The sequence below is a fragment of the Galendromus occidentalis genome, unplaced genomic scaffold (assembly GCF_000255335.2).
Source record: "Galendromus occidentalis unplaced genomic scaffold, Mocc_1.1 scf7180000077480, whole genome shotgun sequence".
Classification (NCBI taxonomy): domain Eukaryota; kingdom Metazoa; phylum Arthropoda; class Arachnida; order Mesostigmata; family Phytoseiidae; genus Galendromus; species Galendromus occidentalis.
Window position 1 is genome coordinate 485,450 of NW_003805468.1, and position 18,282 is coordinate 503,731.

Below are 18,282 nucleotides of genomic sequence, written 5' to 3' on the forward strand. Positions count from 1 at the left end.
GGAATAAGTACTCACGCAGTTGAGTCACTATCTCGCGCTCGATATCCGCGTCCCAATATTGCATCTCACCATGTTTTTATCTCCTCCTCAGGTCGACATGAACTTTGAAAGATTAGCTCTAAGGCTTGCTCACCTCTCGTGTAAAGTTCAATCCTTCTGACGAACGCAATAATTATCAACGCGTGATCCGTATTAGGCTTCCTCGGCTGATGGACTTTGAGATGAGCTTCGGTGATCGTACGAGCACTTGACTTCCGAAGCGATTCATCCGGATCTATTGTTGCGGAATTCGCTCGAGATAATGACGGAATTTTCTCCAGCCCATTGCGGAACGAACGGGTTCCCGTAATGCGAGCTCTATCCCAGCGTCAGTGGATCAAGAAAAGCTTGAAGAAGAGCACAAATTATCCGAGAAAATCCCTACGACTGATTCTCAGGAACGACACTGCGCTGCCGATAGGTACGCTGTCTAAGTATGATCATGCGAGCCTCGCTCCGACTTACCTCCTGTCCATGAATCAACACGAACGCTCGCTTCCGATGCTACGCCGGTATAGGCCACACATGGATCCATGGACAAGACGATTGAGCTGGAAAGGGCCTCCTGTTCATCGTCGTTTCAAAGATCCTATCTCACCGATAACGGAAGTATTCGAATCGTTCAGTTTCGATTCAGTACATTCGAGGTAGCATTTCATCCGTGACGGGGATGCTCGAATGTTTCGCATGCTTGCGGAAAATTTGCCCCGAAAGCCAAGCTGAACTCTCCGAAAACCCACGGAGCCGAAAAACGTCTGTGGATGCCACGGATAATTGGAGCGATTGGTGCGATTATCGCTCGTTATCGGGACACGCCTTCAATAAAAAGGATGGATCCATATCGGGTTCCTTTATCTTGTTTCAAGGCTCTACAGAGCAGTGTCCTCAACACAATAAGTTCAAGCAGCCATGAATCTTCTAGCCTCAGCTGCCGGTCGATCCTACCGCAGAAGTGCCATTTGAGAACTTCCGTCACCGGCGCGAACGTCTCGATCTAGCTGTGAATTGTCGACTGGGGATGGAGGCCCCCAGAGCATTGCTCTTTGAATCAGTCCGAGAGCTGTGGAGAAGCGCTCAGGAGATCGTCATATGCATGAGGAACAGAACAGCGACACCGAACCAGAACGACCCAGAACAGCCACTGACATAGGGCTGACTCTCGAAAGTGAGCCTGACATAGCCCTATGCATATCATAAGCACTGGGCGTTGCCTCGACTCGAGGCGATCTGCCCGGACACAATGTTCCCGCCGAGTAAACGTCAAACGAGCACATACTGTGTGACTCCGCTCTGACACTGGTGACGATTTTCCGGGCCACTAGAGGAGATGATTCTCCGGGCGCGAAGCGAATGTCTTCCCTCACAAGGTTCGTCACCAATTTCCGACGGGATCAGAACCATGGAGGGCTCGCAGTCATCCCTTGTCGCCGCCGAGTCTGGTTGACACTGTGTCCTGAGAGAAATACGCGCCGCAGAGACGCGCGGTTGCCGTTTCTGCGCGCCTACTATTGAACACCACGTATTGCTCGTATGACTCAGGCGATGTCTCAGCGGGATGACTTATCGGAGTACTCTCGTGACCGCACGCTACATGGAGGCAAAAATTTTGATCACTCCACCCTGGGTCGGCAGTATTCACAAAGATTCATTCGAAACCTGAATCACGTGATAGCCGAGCTCTTTACCTTTCTCTCTCGCCCCGGACGGCTGTAACTTCTCCGAGGAACTTCAGATCGCTAGGTTCCGCATGATCAAGCAGGCCGATTGATAGTCCCTAATGCATAATAATGCATCACAGAGACTCACGGGCTGAGATGCACACAACCAGTGCTACACGCCTCCGAACGTCATCGAGGGAACAGCGCAGTAAAATGAACCATCAAGTCGACACTGGTACCGTTGCCAGAACGGGGGTGAATCCAACGTCATCTCGCGAAATAACACGAAGGACTAGGTAGTGTAATTTATAGGACAGGTCGTAAGAATCGCGGAAAAATCACGATCTCAATCCGGGAACGCATTTCCGCAGCATGGATCCGCGCTAAGAGAGTACGCCGAGAGGCCGCGTACTAGCCGTTGTCGTATACACTGCTTCCGGAGCAGTATGTGTATATTTACTTGTATCTACTTTTATTCAACATATTCTTCAGTCATGACCTTGAGACGAGCATCCACATGTTAGTTGTGTTATGAAAACAGCATATCTACCGTTCCAGAAGAGGACGATCTCTATTTGGCGGGCAGACACTAACTGACGGGCGCTCTCTGGAGAGTTCGGGAGAAAGACAAACGCTTACTCCAATACCAGAGTACTCTCTCGGCGGCGGCCCCTCACTCATCAGAGCATTGCTTTCGGCCCGAATCAAACATCGAAGCGCTTGACCAGTACATCGGAAGCTCTCTAATTTTTTTTCATAGATACAGTGCGGGAATAGATGACCGAACCTTTTGAAATCACTGCTTCTGAGCGGTGTAGGCTTGTATCAGCGCATCCGAATGTTGTGTGTCGCCTATCCAATAAGAGTCCTTCCTTTCGCTTACCGGCACGACGTTTTCACGGCTGCTTCAGGAGGCGGGCTACGCCGCAGCACATGCGAGCGATTACGGAATCGAGAAACAGGAGAGAGCTTCGGAGGTTGCGTCTCGCGAACGAGTCGGAGCTTTCAGCATCGTGATATGATGAGATTCAGCAGCGTTGCCTAGGGGAATCGGGGGGAGGCGCGGAGGTCGCGTGCGCCGAGCACGAAGTATGAGGGCGGGAAATTGAAACATCGATTCCTCAATCGACCTGATGATTGAAGTTCGAGACGCCTTGTTTGCGCCCGCATAGATTTGACTGAATAAACGATTCGAATTTCTCAGTTGCGGAAGCCCAATCTGTGGGAGTTCGCCGGGAGCGTCAGCACGCAGCCAAGCTCAGTCAGTCTGACCGACGGCCCAGTTATGCGATACCACGGCCTTGGAGTTGGCTCCATAGCCGAGCGGTCCGGAGTAGTTATCAACTAGAGAGCTTCATTGTGAGCAGATCGATTGGATCACCCCCGAGGCTCAAGCGTCCACTATGATCGAGTGGGTGTGGTCGAATCAATCGAGCAGGAAGAACCTACCGATATATCGGAGCGTCAGAGTCCAAATCGACTGCGATCGGCGAAGATGGATGAGCTCATTGACTTAACGCTCACCCAGCTCGGCCACGGGAACGATGATTCATCATATCATCAAACAATCGAGGAGGAACAAACGGCTTGTGGAATTCCATCTCGATACGTTTCCGGACGTCAAACACGATCATTTCTACTATTTCTCCTCTCATCTCTCGATATGTCCGCGGAAGTTTGCTAAGTCCTGCTCATTAGTCTTCCACGGAATCTTTTGAGGCTGGCTTCGTTGCGCCGGCCGGAATCTCGCTGATCAGAAATGCCATGAGGCTCATTCTCGCCGTTCGACGGCTTTCAAGCTCATTGCCATCCATGGTCGAACCCTCAGCACTCTGACCCGGGGCTCTCCGATATCGCGCTTCATATGACGTGGAAGAGCTGGTATGAATCGGGATCTCGTGATTCCCTATTGTTCTGATTGTACATCAGATGAATTTTGAATTAGACGCAGAGTTGCCATTGATGCGGCCGCTAAGGCCGGGAAGGAGCGATAGTCGCGATTGTCGTCCGATGCGAGGCGAGATTGCGGCGGCAAGACGCCTGGATTTCCTCCGCCACTGGACTCCGGCGCCACTGGAAGGGGACATCGACGGTCGCTTCGAGAACTTACTGAAGTGTAATCCCGTAGGCATCGGACTCTCGGAGATCGAGCGGGAGCGATTCCATGTATAACATTATTTTGAGGGCGGCAAACCTTTCGTGGTGGTCCTATCAGGTCAATGCGCGATCGCATTGACCGCCATTGACTCTGACGCTCATCCTAATGAATTGGATTTCAACCGCGGCCATCCGTCAGGCGCTCTGCCGAAATATTTGCGGAGTCGAGGAATACGGATCCTGGAATTCGAAGCATTTAGAAAGCTTCTTTGCCTTCGACAGATTGAGATTGATGACTTTTTAAGTTACCTACTCTGTGGGAAACAAGAGCGCAAGGATGGTCTACTCGCATCAATATCGAGTGAGCTAGCCAAGATGCAATTGCTCTCCGCTATATTCCTATCTGTGAGTTTGACTTCGGCTTCAGAGGTCAAACTGATGGAATCTTTTGACCACGACAAGGTGAGAAAGAGGTCTCCACCTCACAGCACGGAAACGTGCTCATTCTTTTATGATCAGCTAGGGGTTCTCCCCCTCCACACACGAGAAAAAATATCCCAATATGGCAGCTAAGCATTTCTCTCCCAGATCACCGGAACTTGGCTGGTGGCGAAACGAAATGCCCAGCTCCTAAAGAAATCGTACCGCTGCGTGAAGGTCGAATTGGTCCATGCTGGCGAGGGAAAAGATTTCGTTATGCACGGGAACTGGATCGATGAAGAGTTCGTTTCTTATGTTTGCTCAACGACATTTTCTCCCCGATGTCATCGGAGAATTCCCGTCTGGTCGCTGCGCTCTCGTCTTGAGGAGACGATGTCTCGCAGAGTCCGCGTGGGGACGTGAAAGTGCGCCCCCACTGAAGGTGTGCTATCGACATTCGAGAACTCACAGATATCTCTTCCCGTCCCTACAGGCAGACAGTGCACAACAACACGTTCATCGTTATCGAAGATCAAAGCCATCCAGCCCAGTTCGTCTTCAAGTCTGACGGTACGTAACCCTTTACGACGAAATTCATGGAAACATTGCCGCATATTTCTCCTTCCTGGGGAAACCGACCCGTTCACGGACGAGTCGAACTTCGCAGTTGAGAAAATCGCGCTCTCCTTTCTGGGCTCCGACTACACTAATTGGGCTGTGGCTTTCGGGAAAGTCCTCCTGAAAGGTAATTCCGTCCCAAGGATCATTCCGCACCTATCAATAGTGAACTCTCATCAACACAAAATTCAAATCCTCAGAGTCGTACTTCGTGGCATATCGGAAACTTCCCGCTGACCCCGCTTTCGCTCCTGCGATCGAAGAGGTTCTCCGTGCTAATAATGTCGGTCTGGATTTTCTGACAATCGACCATTCGAATTGCTGAGTCCGCTTCGAGGAACCCAAACCCTTAAAATTTCCAAGTCTGACACTTCACGACGGAATTATTCCAAAATAAAAAATCTTCGACCACGCATTCTTGAGATATCAAGTCATTCTGGTCTGAACTCAGGCTTTCAACAGAGGCCTTGTAGGAACGGAGTCATTTATTCTCTCAAAACGAATTTCCGAGAATCGGGCGATGTCATCAACAAGCCGAAGGGACAAATCCTGGATCTAGAATTGTGAGGGTTTCGGCCCAAGTCGGTGAGCATCTTTGTGGCAGCTCGTGCTTTCGCCGCGATTGTCCAGATCAGGTGGAGGGACGGCTGTCTTTGTCCCCGAATGCTCATCGTTTCATTGAAAGAATTGGAAAACTTGCCGGGTTCCAAGGTTTTGGACACCCTCACGGACGAAAATCTGGATCTATATGCGCGGAAAAGTATTCGAATATCACAGTGGTCCATCCCTCGTTGTGACTCGGTTCTCAGGTGATCCTCCGGGTGGCCGACCTAAAAGTGATGTTCCCCAAGATACTTCACATATCTCATTTCATTGCGATAGCTCTCGTTCAGGTCAGGATTTTTCCAATATACATCCGAAATACACAGGGAGCCAGGCTCTTCTTTCCTCGGTCATCGGAGTCTCCTTCCGAGAGACGCTCAGCAGGCTGTTGCGGTTTGAAGTCTCCCCCTCGGTATAGCCCGAAAGTGAATTTTTCATCGTTAGGGTTTGACGAATGGTGTTTTACAACTAATCACGGCAGCGACACCCGGGAAATCCACTCGATCCGCTCCCGACAAGGTGCCTGATTCAGCGTTCCTCCACTCGGCTCTTCAGATCGGTGGAATCATATCATGTATAGCAGGTGAGAACTCGAACAGCCAATGGGCTTCACGATTCGGGTCACCTTATATTGCTCCATCCCGGCGCGCTAGGAGCCGAAGCACTTCAGTATTTCCATTGCAGTGATGGTTTCGCCGGATAAGAAGCCGATACCGATCCGCACCGTTGTAGCTGGGTCGCTTGTGATCCGGTCAATAATCCTTATCTGTCCAGTTGCCGTCAGAGACCTACCGATCTCGCTGTATTTGGCCGGATTCCTTGGTGCGATCGATGTCATCGTGGAGATTGGTTTGTGTCTTAATCATCAACATATTACTGCTCGTATCTGCCAGTCAGAAATTCTCTCCGTCGACCGGAATACCTGGAATCAATTATGAGGATGCGGATTGGGTTACGTAGAAACTAAATCATCCTCGAATATCTGAACCGCTGAAATCGCTCAGGTGTCTACTCCAACTCGATGGCTCTCGGTCCTAAGGTGGTGCACCTTGTGATATTTCTATTCAATTCTCTGGTATCTTTCGGCCAGCTCACATCTGCGATTGCTGAATTCCTGCGAGTATTCAACGATAGGTTTGTACCTGGGAGCCTGAATAGAAATAGTCATGAGGAAGCATGCGCGTTCCTGGATCTCGATTCTCTTCCCCCGACAATTCCGTCCCCGTCTCAAGTCAGTATGATTGGTTCTCCTACAGCCCGTCCTCACCGAAGTCCCTTCTATTCTCAACTTCGATTCTGACTCTGTTCCTTGGGATGCTCTCCTTCTTCATTCTTCTCCCATCATCAGAAGCAACTCCTCCCTCACCAGCATCGAAAGCACCCTTGGTTTCGGCGGCGTGCGGCAGCTTCTTCAGTTCCGCTCTCGTTGCAGTGGTTGTGAAAGCTGTGCCCTCGCTCACAGCGAGCGGAAGTCACCCCCAAGAAATTCCTTCGATCGGTATTTTTTTCTGGCGTTCACAGCGTCGCGCATCATTTCAACTTGTTTTCTGATAAGTAATAGCTACTCCGAAGCTTTCCGACTTTTCGTCTCTACCTTTGCTTGCGTTCTCTCGTCGATCGCTGCGAAGCCATGCGGTGTTTCGTTCAATGCCGCAGCTCTTGGATTCGCGTTAGGACCATTATATCCAGCGGCAATTTGTTCCATGGAAACTCCGGCAACTCTCCTCAATATAAGTCTCATTGTAATGTTAGATCGACTCGGTAGAACGGCGACACACGTCCCTTCGATCTATCACCGTCCGCTACTGTTGATTCTTTCGATCCTGACCCTCACCGTTTCTTGCGTAACCTACTTCTCCACGCGAAGGCCGAAGAGATCTGCCCGACTTGCCGTCATGAATGCGTAGTAGTGTTATCCGGGATTTCCTGCCCCACGGGTGCTCCGCCGACTGAAATAAGTGATTAGAATCCTCCGCGATGTGAGACCTGTCGGAGTATCCGCCTCATCTTCTCCGTTACTGTAAGGAGGGATTTCGAGTGACACACTGGGGCGCTTCCAAGTGAGACAATTCTTCAGGCTCTGGGAATCGCCAGCGGCTGACCGAGCAGGTCAATGAATCGGTCCTCATCGTTCACAACCTTACCCCCAAACCACATCGTTTGAGCAGGGAAGAGAATGCTGCGCATCTTCTAGATTGACTCCTGGGACCGAGGGGGGAAAAGGATCCGACATCACGAAGCACGGATCGTCCCATAAACGGGACAGAAACGATAAGAAGGAGCAGACTCGCTTGTTTCGAGGTTTAGATCGAATCATTACAGCGGAAGATTAGAAATTCAATTCGTGCCCATGGAGCAGTCCGGATCCAAAGTCAGCAGAGCAGTGAAAGCCGGAGAGTCTATCCGAGCTTCATGCTTCGTAGTCAATACATGGGCGTTCTATCGGTCACCGTACCACATGTGCCAGCCGATTGACGGTGAAGTCGTTGGGAGATCAAATGACGATGATGTCGAGCTCCCCTTGGCATCATATGATACCCATCCGATTCGAGGCCCAGGTCATCCGAGCTGGAACCCGATTCTGGCGCCTCCAGGACTCCAGGAGGGTATCTCAAGAATGAGAAGCCTGTCCCGATTCGGAGAGTTTTTTTCGACCGGAGTTATCCCTCCTTCTATCTGGACAACGGGGTGTTTCTGAGGTCTGACTGTCTCGATACCGTCGACTCTCGCTTCATTCTCGGATTTAAACGACGCTTCATGCTGTTAATTTAGGTATCACCATGCTGATGAAAAACTCTCGAGAAATAGTGCAGGAATGGATGCGTATCAACCATGAATGATAGAAATGCATATGTACCCTACACATTGTCATCCATGATTGCGACCGTCAAGCGAAAGGCTCCTTCCCCATTTCCGAGGTCGTTCTCTTCCGGAGCTCCGGATCGATGTCCAGGCTGCGTAATCCCCAAAGTAAGATACCGACGTCCTGTTCCATTTGGGAACCTGCTCGTCCCCGCCCGAATACTATGATCCGTATTTGACTCTGTCTCGTCAGTATCGAGGTGGAAAACAGCTATGTACTAAATAAATTGGATTTGATTTCCGGGGCTAGGGAACTTTCGTGGGAAAGTTCCTAGAACATATGTACGAGCGTTCTCGATTGATGCATGCATATCTATCGACGCATACTACGGTTTCGGCGGCTCTAATAGCTCTAGACATCCCTGAGGTACGATAGACCCTCGTTATAACGGACCCGGATACAAAGGACACACGGCTACGACGGACCGATTGCTCGGTCCCGGATGAGCGTATGGGATTTCAGATGTTGAGTGATCTGGCTCCAGCGGACCCGGTAACGGACTTTCGAACACAACGGACTGATTTCCAGACCCCAACCCTTTCACAACCATGCTAATCGAATCGATGATGAATGATGAGGGATCTACCCTTGCGAGAGAGAAATTCTGGGACGGAAGACTTGTGCGCGATTCGCTAGGTTTCTCGCCCTCAATAAGATTTCACTCGGGTTCCGGGTCTCGATCCCCCGGCCGTGAATTCAGCAAGAAGTCTCACTCGTTGTCGAAGTCGCTGCGCTTGCGAATGGCACGGTCCGACACCACCCTCAAAGCTCCTATCGGGGCCATATCCTCCCGATATGAGGAAAGAACTTTTCTTATTAATCCCGCATCCCTAATGAAGCCGAAGGCCTTTAAAAAAACCCTATCGACATGTCGGCTGGTGGGGAAAGGGAGAATGTACTCCATCGATGGTTCAACTTGTGATCGTTTTGGCGACCTCTGCCTGACTCGAGCGACAACCCATCCCCGTGAGACGTGACGTATGTTCGAGAGAAGCCCACCCCTCACTGTAGTTTCTAGATTCGAAATGATTGGAGCTCGAGTGAATCGCTAAGCGTATCCTGGATACGAATACCACGTCAAGGTGTGAAGCCCGCCGTCGTAGATGGAGTGCTCAAGACGGAGCAGCTTCACATTCAACTCGCAGGGATGGGAGAAGGCAGACCTGCAGATGAGATTGCAGATCAGATTCTTAACTTACACTGGCTGAGCTCCGGAGCACATTCACTCAGTCTGCTTCAGACAAGAAACAGATGTCTAACACAAGATGTCCAACTGATCGATTGGGTTCTCCCTCCGCGAGGTCGTCTTCACATCAGATTGAAACGCGCTCTCCCAGCGCCGCGCCGGGAGCTCATGAGCAACGGCAGCATGCTACAGGTGTGCGGCCATGAGTTTTCCGCGAACAGCGAGGTTCCGCGTTCTCTTCTGTTGATGTTTAACAGAGAAATCGGGCGCGCCCGCAATGCTGTTCATGGCGCGTGAAGTCGTCGCAGGAAATTCAAGTCATTGCCGTAAGGTAACGCGAGTTTATGGACCGACTTGAACTGTGAGAATCTGGACTCCTCTATTGAGCCACCGGAGCACAGAATCCCGATTCCAAGGGATAGTATCTTGCCCTAGGAAATCTTCCTCCAGAGGAAAACCCAATATTTCATGGAGATCGTCCCATGCCCTACCAAGAATTCGCATGCCTGTCTGAAGCCGGTTTGGGATTCCGATGGGCATATCTAGCGGGGCAATTCCTACCAATCATTGTCTGACCTCCAGGGGAAAACAGGTACATTAATTCGTATATACCCCTCTCAAGCGGGAATATGGATTTTGAATCGAGCTACCGCGAGACGGGGAATGGGATCTCAATCTGCTCAATCGATCAGCTCATTTAGCCCCTATCTCGACCTGAGCGTAACGATCTGGATGTGCTGACCAAATATCCTTCTCAGGATTGAGCTTTCGCGACCCTTTCCTGAGCAGTGGGTGTCATCATATTCAGACCCGCTCCGGGGTTGTGTCGAGACGTGCGACCTCAGCAATGCACCTACGCATCGGTGTCATCGATGTGAGTTTGGAGAGACGAGTAGGCACTTCCTGCTTGAATCCAAAGGGATAACAGAAAAGTTGGGAGGATCACATCTTTGTCTCTTTCCAGCTGGTGCCTTTCGCTAGATTCGCGAAAAAGGCAGATGGTCGCTTCTACGTCGCGGAGGGCGGTTACGGACTCACGATGTTGCATGTTCTCGCGTCTCTAAACATCAGGTGGACAACGAGGCCTTATGTCTGTTTCTGCTCTTGGGAGGAACACCGATATTCGGGGCAAGGAATGAAATCATCGAGTGTCGTTCCTCTCACTTATCGAATCTTCCAGCCTGGAATTCAAGAAAAACATTAATGGAATCGGAACGGTGTTCGAAAACGGTACCGGAAACGGCATGCTCGGTGATTTAGTCAAGAATGTGCGTAAGAGGGTCACATACACTTAGGCATGATTTGCTCGGGCAGTGAGCATCTGCTCAAGGCATTTCTTCTTCCTCGCTCCCGACAAGGTCTCCGATATCGTCTGGGGACCACTGGCCTTATCGCCAGACCGGCAGAGTGCCGGAATAAAGGGATCCGTAGGACTGGTGCCCATACCGGTAGGACGTACAGGATCTAAATCATCTAATTGTAGAAGTCAACGATGAATAATGATAAAATGATATGACGGTCTGCTGTGCTGATCGTAAGCTCTTGTTTCACTAGTTCAAGCTCTACGCGGCACGTCGACGAAGTCACACACAGAACGTGTACGGGATTCTCTCCACCCTCCCCGTAGAGGTGCGAATAAGAAACCCTCATGAGGGTCTCTGCCGGGTCCTGACTAGAATGCCATGAGATTCAATGTGAATTTGACTCGTCAGATCTACGTAAGCGTGGTCATCACGATGTTGGTCGTCATGCTGACCCTGCGAAGCCTGCTGAAGTCGTCTTCGGTCTCGATTATGCACTTCATAGCCTGGATAACCGGGGAAAGTGAGGCTAATCCACATTCATATGATCTTGATTTACGATCTATGGAGCTCGTAGTCTTCCGCAACCCATTCACGAGCGAATCTCGCTCCCTGATTATAAACTTCTCAAATCGAGAGTCTTCAGCCTCCATTGAGAGCCTTGCTACGGAGGTCTTCGTGTGATTGCAGGTTTGTCCCCCGCGGAAGCCAATCGCTACAAGAAGAAAACTTCGGCTGCCATACTTGTCGGGCTCTATTTATTCTTCGGCATAGTGATCTCAAACTTATTTTCGAGTGAGATGCGAGCCTCGCTAACCCTCCAGGACGGATCTCCGAAGATTGAGTCTTGGTTTGATCTGGCTAGTACTTTCAAGAAGACTCGAGTTCTGGTCTGGAAGTACTCCGCCCCCCATAGGACGATTCAGGTGTCGACATTCACATCCTTTTCCGTGCTTTGTCCATCAATGAGAAACAGGGCCTCTTTCGTATCCCTGAGCCTCCGACATTCCGCAGATGACACGCGATAGAACCGTGCAGGAGGTTTACCGGAGAATCTTGAGAGAAGGAACCCTCGTCGACCTGGTTGGCTTCTACACCAGGACCAGAGTCGAAGATATTGCTCGCGGAAGATGCGCTTTCTTCGGAGATGCTTTCTCTCCAATCTCCGGCGTGAGTGTTCGAGATGGAAATCTGTCCTCGATTATTCTCCAGGAGACCATTTGCGCGTCGGATGACCCATGAAGCTCATTTGCAGCTATCGAAGTTCTGCGGCGAGTTTTCGAGCTTCGCAGAATTTTATGAAGGATTCGTGATTGAAGAATTGATGTCCGGAATGTTCTACGCTCCGCATATACCCGAGCGGACGAGGAGGATGATAGACAAAAGGTTTGCTCTTCAGATTGCTTCGATGCAGCTCATTTTGACTCAGGCCATAATTAAGATCGTTCTCGATTACAGCATTCAGCGAACCTTTGAGGCTCAATTGATGGCGCACACAATCGATGACCGCGGCTCAAAAATGAAATACGAAGCCTGTTCCACCTCGTTCTCAGACAGTGGTGCTGACATCCAAGCTTTATCCTTGAATCAACTTTTGTCGGTGTTCATACTCTACGGACTCTTGACATCGATTAGCGTACTCGCAGTGGTGCTCGAAATTCTTAGAAACCCGAGATGATAGGATTCGCTCAGCCCGTCGACATTCAAATGAATTGATTGACTCGCCAATAATTGCTCCAATGCTTCTCCTGGCATTTTTGCTTTCCGAGCCCGCTCGGAAACATTCCTTACAATGAGTACTGTCTCGACTGGCGCATGATGGAGACCTTGGCGAGGTGGGGCCTTCGGGATCGTCGGCGAGTGATCAATAAGCTCTCGGAGGATCGAGAGTGAATCGAGCTAGCGGTAGATATATACTCGAGTGACCGGAGCTTCTATCCCTTGTCACTCGTTTGAATTGAATAAAGTGGATAAGCGTCATTCGTTTGCCGGGGAGAATTCCTTAGAAATATAGGGGTTCACACGGTCACACGTGCTGTATTTATCCGCGCGAGCTGACGTCGGAATATACCTCCTGTGATAATAGGTGCCAGCAGTAAGTACTTCTTCACTCGGAAGCTTCTAACCCCTGAAGGAGCCTCCGGTAGCCTTTAATTTAGACAGGCTTCGCTTTTGCTGATTCTGACTGATAACTTGGGATATCTCCGATAACTCGTAAGTCATGGCGATTTCGACGCCCCATTTGGGAACGTATCGGACTCCCCTCGTAATTCATCAGTTTCCATTAATGGCTCCCGAAAATTCTGAAGTACGAAGCCTTGACTGTAGCTTCACTTCGACTCATTGATCCGAAAGCCTACCGTCCGCTTATCACCAGCCTAGCCGTGGAGTATATAGAGTTCGTTCATATAATCAAACTTTTTTTCCCGCTGAACCTTCTCAGAACCCGCCCGCTCAGGGCAGAGACCTCACCCTCATGGTTAGCGAATACTTCTACGCGAAAAGCTCCTACGTGTTCGATTTCTCCGTCATTGGGACCTTTCCCGTGAAGCGAGTCATAACGTCGGCGGCTGTTGGTCGGTGGGCCACCGTGGGTAAGGGTGAGACACTGACAGTCGGCCGAGGCGCCTTCTCTCATCGATGCTGCATCCCTCTCTACCGTCATCGACTACACCAACCGCGGAAGACAGCCCACGGTAGACATAACAGACTTGAGCAATCAGCCGGCTGGAATACTAGTTGAAAAAACCTCCTAGGGTGAGTCACTTTCTTAAGTCGCTGTTTACTTCCTTGCCAGACGTTCCACGATCTTCGCCGGGCACCAGAGATCTTGAGTGGATCGCGCCTCTACTTGGCGAGTTTCAGTGGAATTTCAACCGATCCGCTGAGTCTTTGGATAAATGCAATTCCCCGACGGTTCAGACTCGTTCATAGGGTCGAGCCCGGGAACCGCAAGACGAGTGTGCTCACAAGACCGAGCCGCTAGCGGAATGAATTCGCGGAATATCATGGAAGCGGGAGGTACGATCGTCAACATACGGTGCGGGCGTCACAGACTGCCCGCTTTCGGTGTTGCTCCTGTGCTTCTGTCAAGCTGCGGGCTTCATGAGCAGCTCACGGTACTTCGAGCTGGTGCCGAAACCGACGTCAGCATAATCCCGCGGCTCTGAGGCAAGCAAACTAACGACTGGCTGGATCTTTCCCCGGGCGCGGAAGTCAGAGTCGGAAGTTGGTTTCGCTTTTTTCTCTCAGTCTAGTTTTGGTTCCGATGGTGACTCGTCCGATCCCGATGCATTATGGGTGGCTCTGATTTTTCTGCGGTTTCGCCGGAAGATGCACACCACGAGGTGCGTCTGAACAACGTGGGTGTTTTGAAAGAACTCTTCCGGAGATGCCAGCTGCTCGCTATGCCTCGATCTAAGAATGCTGCGCTATTGAGTCTATCGCGGTATTCAGACTCTATCTTCAGTCGTATGTCTAGATATGACTCGTGACATTGGGTTCCCCCACAAACTGAGTTCCTGGAGTCGCGCTGTCCGGAGTGAGAAATGAGGGGATTACTCCCCTTTTCATTCTCGCCTAAGTCGGAACTTCAGCGCTTATAGGACTCCGTCGTTCCAGATTTTCAAAACTGGCACCATCCCTCAATATGGGTGAATCATCGGCAAAGCTGCCGAGCTCAAGGTTCTGGGAAGGCCGATGATTGGCTTAGACCATAGAAATCGAATTTATTCTCTTCTCCTCACAAACGTCATCCGAGTTTGCGGCGACAGAGCGATGGATCAAACCTAAAAAGTCCACAGTTTCTTCCACCAATCGAAGTATTTACTATTTGCTCTGTTCGGAATTCCGTACATCGAGTCGTTTCTTGCGAGGCGGGGAGCGAATTCAAGCGACTCCCTCCCTCCACGAAAGTCTCATTGATGTATTACTGTACACACGCCCATCTGATCGAGGTATTCTCATTCGTTTCCCATTCGGGCAGAGATGATTCTCGCGAATACGAGGAGCTTCTCCAGCGTATATACCTATAGTTAGAAGAGCTCTGTGCTGATCGCCGACGTTATCGAGCGATATCCATTCCGACGCAGGCAGGAGATCCGAGTAGCTTCGTCGTTTTCTTAATCCATCTTGGTTTGCAGAAGAAGTTCGAAGCCGACTCACCATGGCCACAATCAAGCCAGTGCAACCATTCACTCCGGATGTCGACGCGAAGGCCTTGCGGAAGGCGATGAAAGGTCTCGGAACCGACGAAGCAACGCTCATCAACATCTTATGCGCTCGAACCGCCCATCAGCGTTCCGAAATTCGCACGCAATACAAACAGATGCACGGCAGGGTGAGTCGTCTCTGAAGTTAGGGGATAGTTTTGGTAGTGGAGGGGGAAGTTCGTTTCTTATCTATCTGATTGTGAGTCTCCGCGGGATGAAGACTCGGGGTACTCGATCCCAAGCGAGCGGTCTGCCAGCGGTTCCATGACTTCCAAAATTTCTCTGGGGCCTTTCTGTCGGCTCAAGAATCACGGATGCCCGACACAAAAAATGATCGGATCAGAGAATGACCTCGAGGAGGATTGTCTGCGTCAAAACACTGCAGACAATCGCAGAAAGCGAACTCATAGCCGCCTCCGCGGCCTTGAATCGTACGGAGCGGACCGAGTCGGCAGTAAGTCGGAAGGGAAAGATACGTTGCTCGCCCCAGCCGATTCGACAGCCGAGCTTTTCTCATGATCGGAGAGATTCTCCTGCGGTAGATAAGCAACAAAAGAATGAACGATTGCGATAGCGAGATGACGTCACCGAGAACTCTTTTTCTCTTGAATGAAGCCTTGTCGCCGCTGTACACTAGAAGCCGGGATTCGTCATACGTTTCAGTGTTGCGATTGCTTCTTTCAAAAAGCAGTGACTCACACATTGATAACAGAGCGAAAATTCAGCGCTACGTTTCGTAGGCGAGAGGCATCGCTTGGCATTAGGTGACTTCCGCCGAAACTCGAGCTCTTCGTGGCTGTGGCGGACTTCTGAATAGAAAACACTTGGTCCCCAATTGACTGAGACTTCGAGGTCGGTCGACTCGTGCGAATTCCAATAAGGACGGGGCGTAGCAGTCGAATTGACCGGGACATATTCTTTCAGGATTTGATCGAGGATCTGACTAAGGAAATATCCGGCAACTTTCGCGTTGTCATGCTCGGCCTGATGACACCCTTGGACGAGTACTTGGCCGCGGAGATCAAAGCAGCGATAAAAGTAGGTTCCGTACCCCTTCGGAGACGAGGGTGTCGCCGATGATTCCGACGCAACATCGAGAGATCTGCCGATCCTAAGATCCTCGAACTATTGTTTGACAGGGAATCGGAACTGATGAAGACATCCTCATCGAGGTGCTGTGCACCCGCACAAACGCCGAGATCCGAGCAATCAAGGATGCTTTCCAGAGACGTAAGCGCGAGTTTCTGCGGATTTTGCGAGATTATCTGTGGCTGTCGCTAGAAATTCCACCAACAATTTTAAAATTTTAGTTTACGGACAAGACATGGAAGAGGAGGTTTGTGGTGATCTCTCAGGCCATTTGAAGCGAATGATGTCCGCTCTGATGACCGCTAGACGACCCGAGAACACGGGAATCGATATCAGGAAAGCCCAGCGAGAAGCCAAGGAGCTCCTGGATGCCGGTGTGAACCAGTGGGGTGAGTTCTGTGGAGAATAATCATTCCCCCGATATCATTCCCCGAAGAATATCCGATGTTGATCCCGGTCCGAATATGTGTTCCAGGAACCGATGAAGAGGCCTTCATCGCCGTCTTCTGCTCCAACAGCTTCGAGCAGCTGAGAGCTACTTTCCATGAATACAGGAACCTCGCTGGCCACGATATCATGGAGGCTATCGAGAGGGAAACGAGCGGAGATCTCAAGACAGCAATGCTCACTATCGGTAATCCATTTTCGTCAGAATTTATTGGGCGAGCTGTCTCGAATCCATTTGGAGGGCCTCCCTGAGGGTCTCGTGCTCGCGGCATCATGCGGAGAGAGAGGCCCAGAATCAAGAACTTCCGCCTCACCATTTCAGTCAAGAGCGTCTTCAACACCCATCTCTACTTCGCGGAACGCCTCCATAAGGCGATGAAAGGGCTGGGAACCGACGACACGACTTTGGTAGGTGGAAACCCATAGCTGACTCGCAGCGTCGATCCGCTATCGAATGTTTCGAAAAGTCTCCCTAACTATACTCTTCTCCATTTGCTCCGCTCGATCGACTCTCCAGATCAGAATTATTGTGTCGCGCTGTGAGATTGATCTGGCTCATATCCGAGGGGAATACATGCGAGTTTACGAGAGTTCCCTGGAGCATGATATAAAGGTTCGTATCTTACGTCTTCGTGAAAGAGAATCCGGTCCGGCTGCTCGACGTATATCGTAGGAGAATAGGTATCGCTATCCCCGACTTGCCCGCGAGGCCGAAAACTATCGAGCTGACTAAGTTCGCCCATCGTGCCCGGCATGATTTCCGCATGGTCGCTGTGGAGCCGTTGACAGCGGCCATCGAGCTCCTGTTCGGAACATGAGGGACTAGGCACGAGACTTCTCTTCCGTCTCCGGCTTGGTGACCGTGGGTCTCGTCTTGCCTCAGCGAGATTTTCATTGCGGTTTTGGCTTTTCAGAAGGAAACATCTGGCGATTTCCAGACCGCCCTCATGGTGATGGTCCGTCAGAACTGAACATCTCTGATCGAGACTTACATCTGGAGGTTTAAACAGCACCGGCTAATCGAACACCACCTCTCTGATCTAAGCTGGGATCGCTCCTCGATCTTTGCATTTTATTTCGAACGAGCGTTTGTTCTATTTCGGTTGCCCTTAATGAGTTCGATGTTAAGTATTGTGAAGCTTGGAGCGATTCCACGGCATTGCCCGCCGGCACTCGGATCAGCCATGAATGGCGGAGTCCACGTCTTGTCACGTTCCGGCGATCCATTCTTGACGGAGCACGTTTCGAGCGTGCAGTCGCTCCTAATTGGAAAGATTGGGACTCGGTCGATTCTCTTCGAATGAAATTAGGCTCGAGTTCCATTGGGACCTCATGGCTCCGGCATCGGGTGAATGGCTGCGCGATTCAGTTTCAATCCTTTCCCACTACTTCGGGCCCATGTTCTGTGAATTTCGGCATTGGCTCTGCGGGGATTCAATAAAGCTCTCTTCATTTTCATTCGACTTCACATGCCGTGTTGGTCTCTTATATCCAACCTGATATGCTTGGGATGCGATCGCCTCCTCCGATAGATACCTCGTCCCATTCGCATATGAGACCTCGAATGAGCCGTTCCGTAGAGATTAAAAAATTTCTTCGCGTTTTCAGAAGGAGACTTCTGGAGACTACAAGAAATCCTTGTTGACTATAACAAGTGGTTCATCTTCCGACAAAAGCAAATCGTGGCATTGAGAAACACTTGATATCGATCGTCATCGAGATTCCATGTGTTGTCTGCGTCATAATGAGT

The 18,282-nt window shown here is 50.5% G+C and overlaps 2 protein-coding genes across 2 annotated transcripts; both read left to right on the forward strand.

The window, feature by feature from the left end:
• Window positions 1–4,169: 4,169 nt before the first annotated feature.
• On the forward strand, window positions 4,170–5,157 carry LOC114828329 (uncharacterized). Its single transcript, XM_029112015.1, has 5 exons — window positions 4,170–4,256; window positions 4,383–4,516; window positions 4,708–4,784; window positions 4,882–4,959; window positions 5,033–5,157. The coding sequence occupies exons 1-5, from the start codon at window positions 4,170–4,172 to the stop codon at window positions 5,155–5,157; spliced, it is 501 nt and encodes a 166-aa protein (XP_028967848.1).
• A 7,705-nt stretch (window positions 5,158–12,862) lies between these two features.
• On the forward strand, window positions 12,863–17,990 carry LOC100909228 (annexin A13). Its single transcript, XM_003745230.2, has 10 exons — window positions 12,863–12,880; window positions 13,229–13,542; window positions 14,928–15,124; window positions 15,921–16,034; window positions 16,136–16,226; window positions 16,307–16,474; window positions 16,561–16,719; window positions 16,855–16,940; window positions 17,050–17,145; window positions 17,447–17,990. Exons 3-10 carry the CDS (start codon window positions 14,951–14,953, stop codon window positions 17,501–17,503), a joined length of 945 nt encoding a protein of 314 aa, XP_003745278.1. The 5' UTR covers window positions 12,863–12,880; window positions 13,229–13,542; window positions 14,928–14,950; the 3' UTR covers window positions 17,504–17,990.
• The last annotated feature ends 292 nt before the right edge of the window (window positions 17,991–18,282 follow it).

Coding starts and splice junctions, on each gene's coding strand:
- LOC114828329 (XM_029112015.1), top strand. CDS start 4,170: ATGCAATTGCTCTCCGCTATATTCCTATCTGTGAGTTTGACTTCGGCT. Junction 4,257..4,382: donor AATCTTTTGACCACGACAAG/GTGAGAAAGAGG, acceptor TTTCTCTCCCAG/ATCACCGGAACTTGGCTGGT. Junction 4,785..4,881: donor GTTCGTCTTCAAGTCTGACG/GTACGTAACCCT, acceptor CGAACTTCGCAG/TTGAGAAAATCGCGCTCTCC.
- LOC100909228 (XM_003745230.2), top strand. CDS start 14,951: ATGGCCACAATCAAGCCAGTGCAACCATTCACTCCGGATGTCGACGCG. Junction 16,475..16,560: donor TGCCGGTGTGAACCAGTGGG/GTGAGTTCTGTG, acceptor TATGTGTTCCAG/GAACCGATGAAGAGGCCTTC. Junction 17,146..17,446: donor CCCTGGAGCATGATATAAAG/GTTCGTATCTTA, acceptor TTGGCTTTTCAG/AAGGAAACATCTGGCGATTT.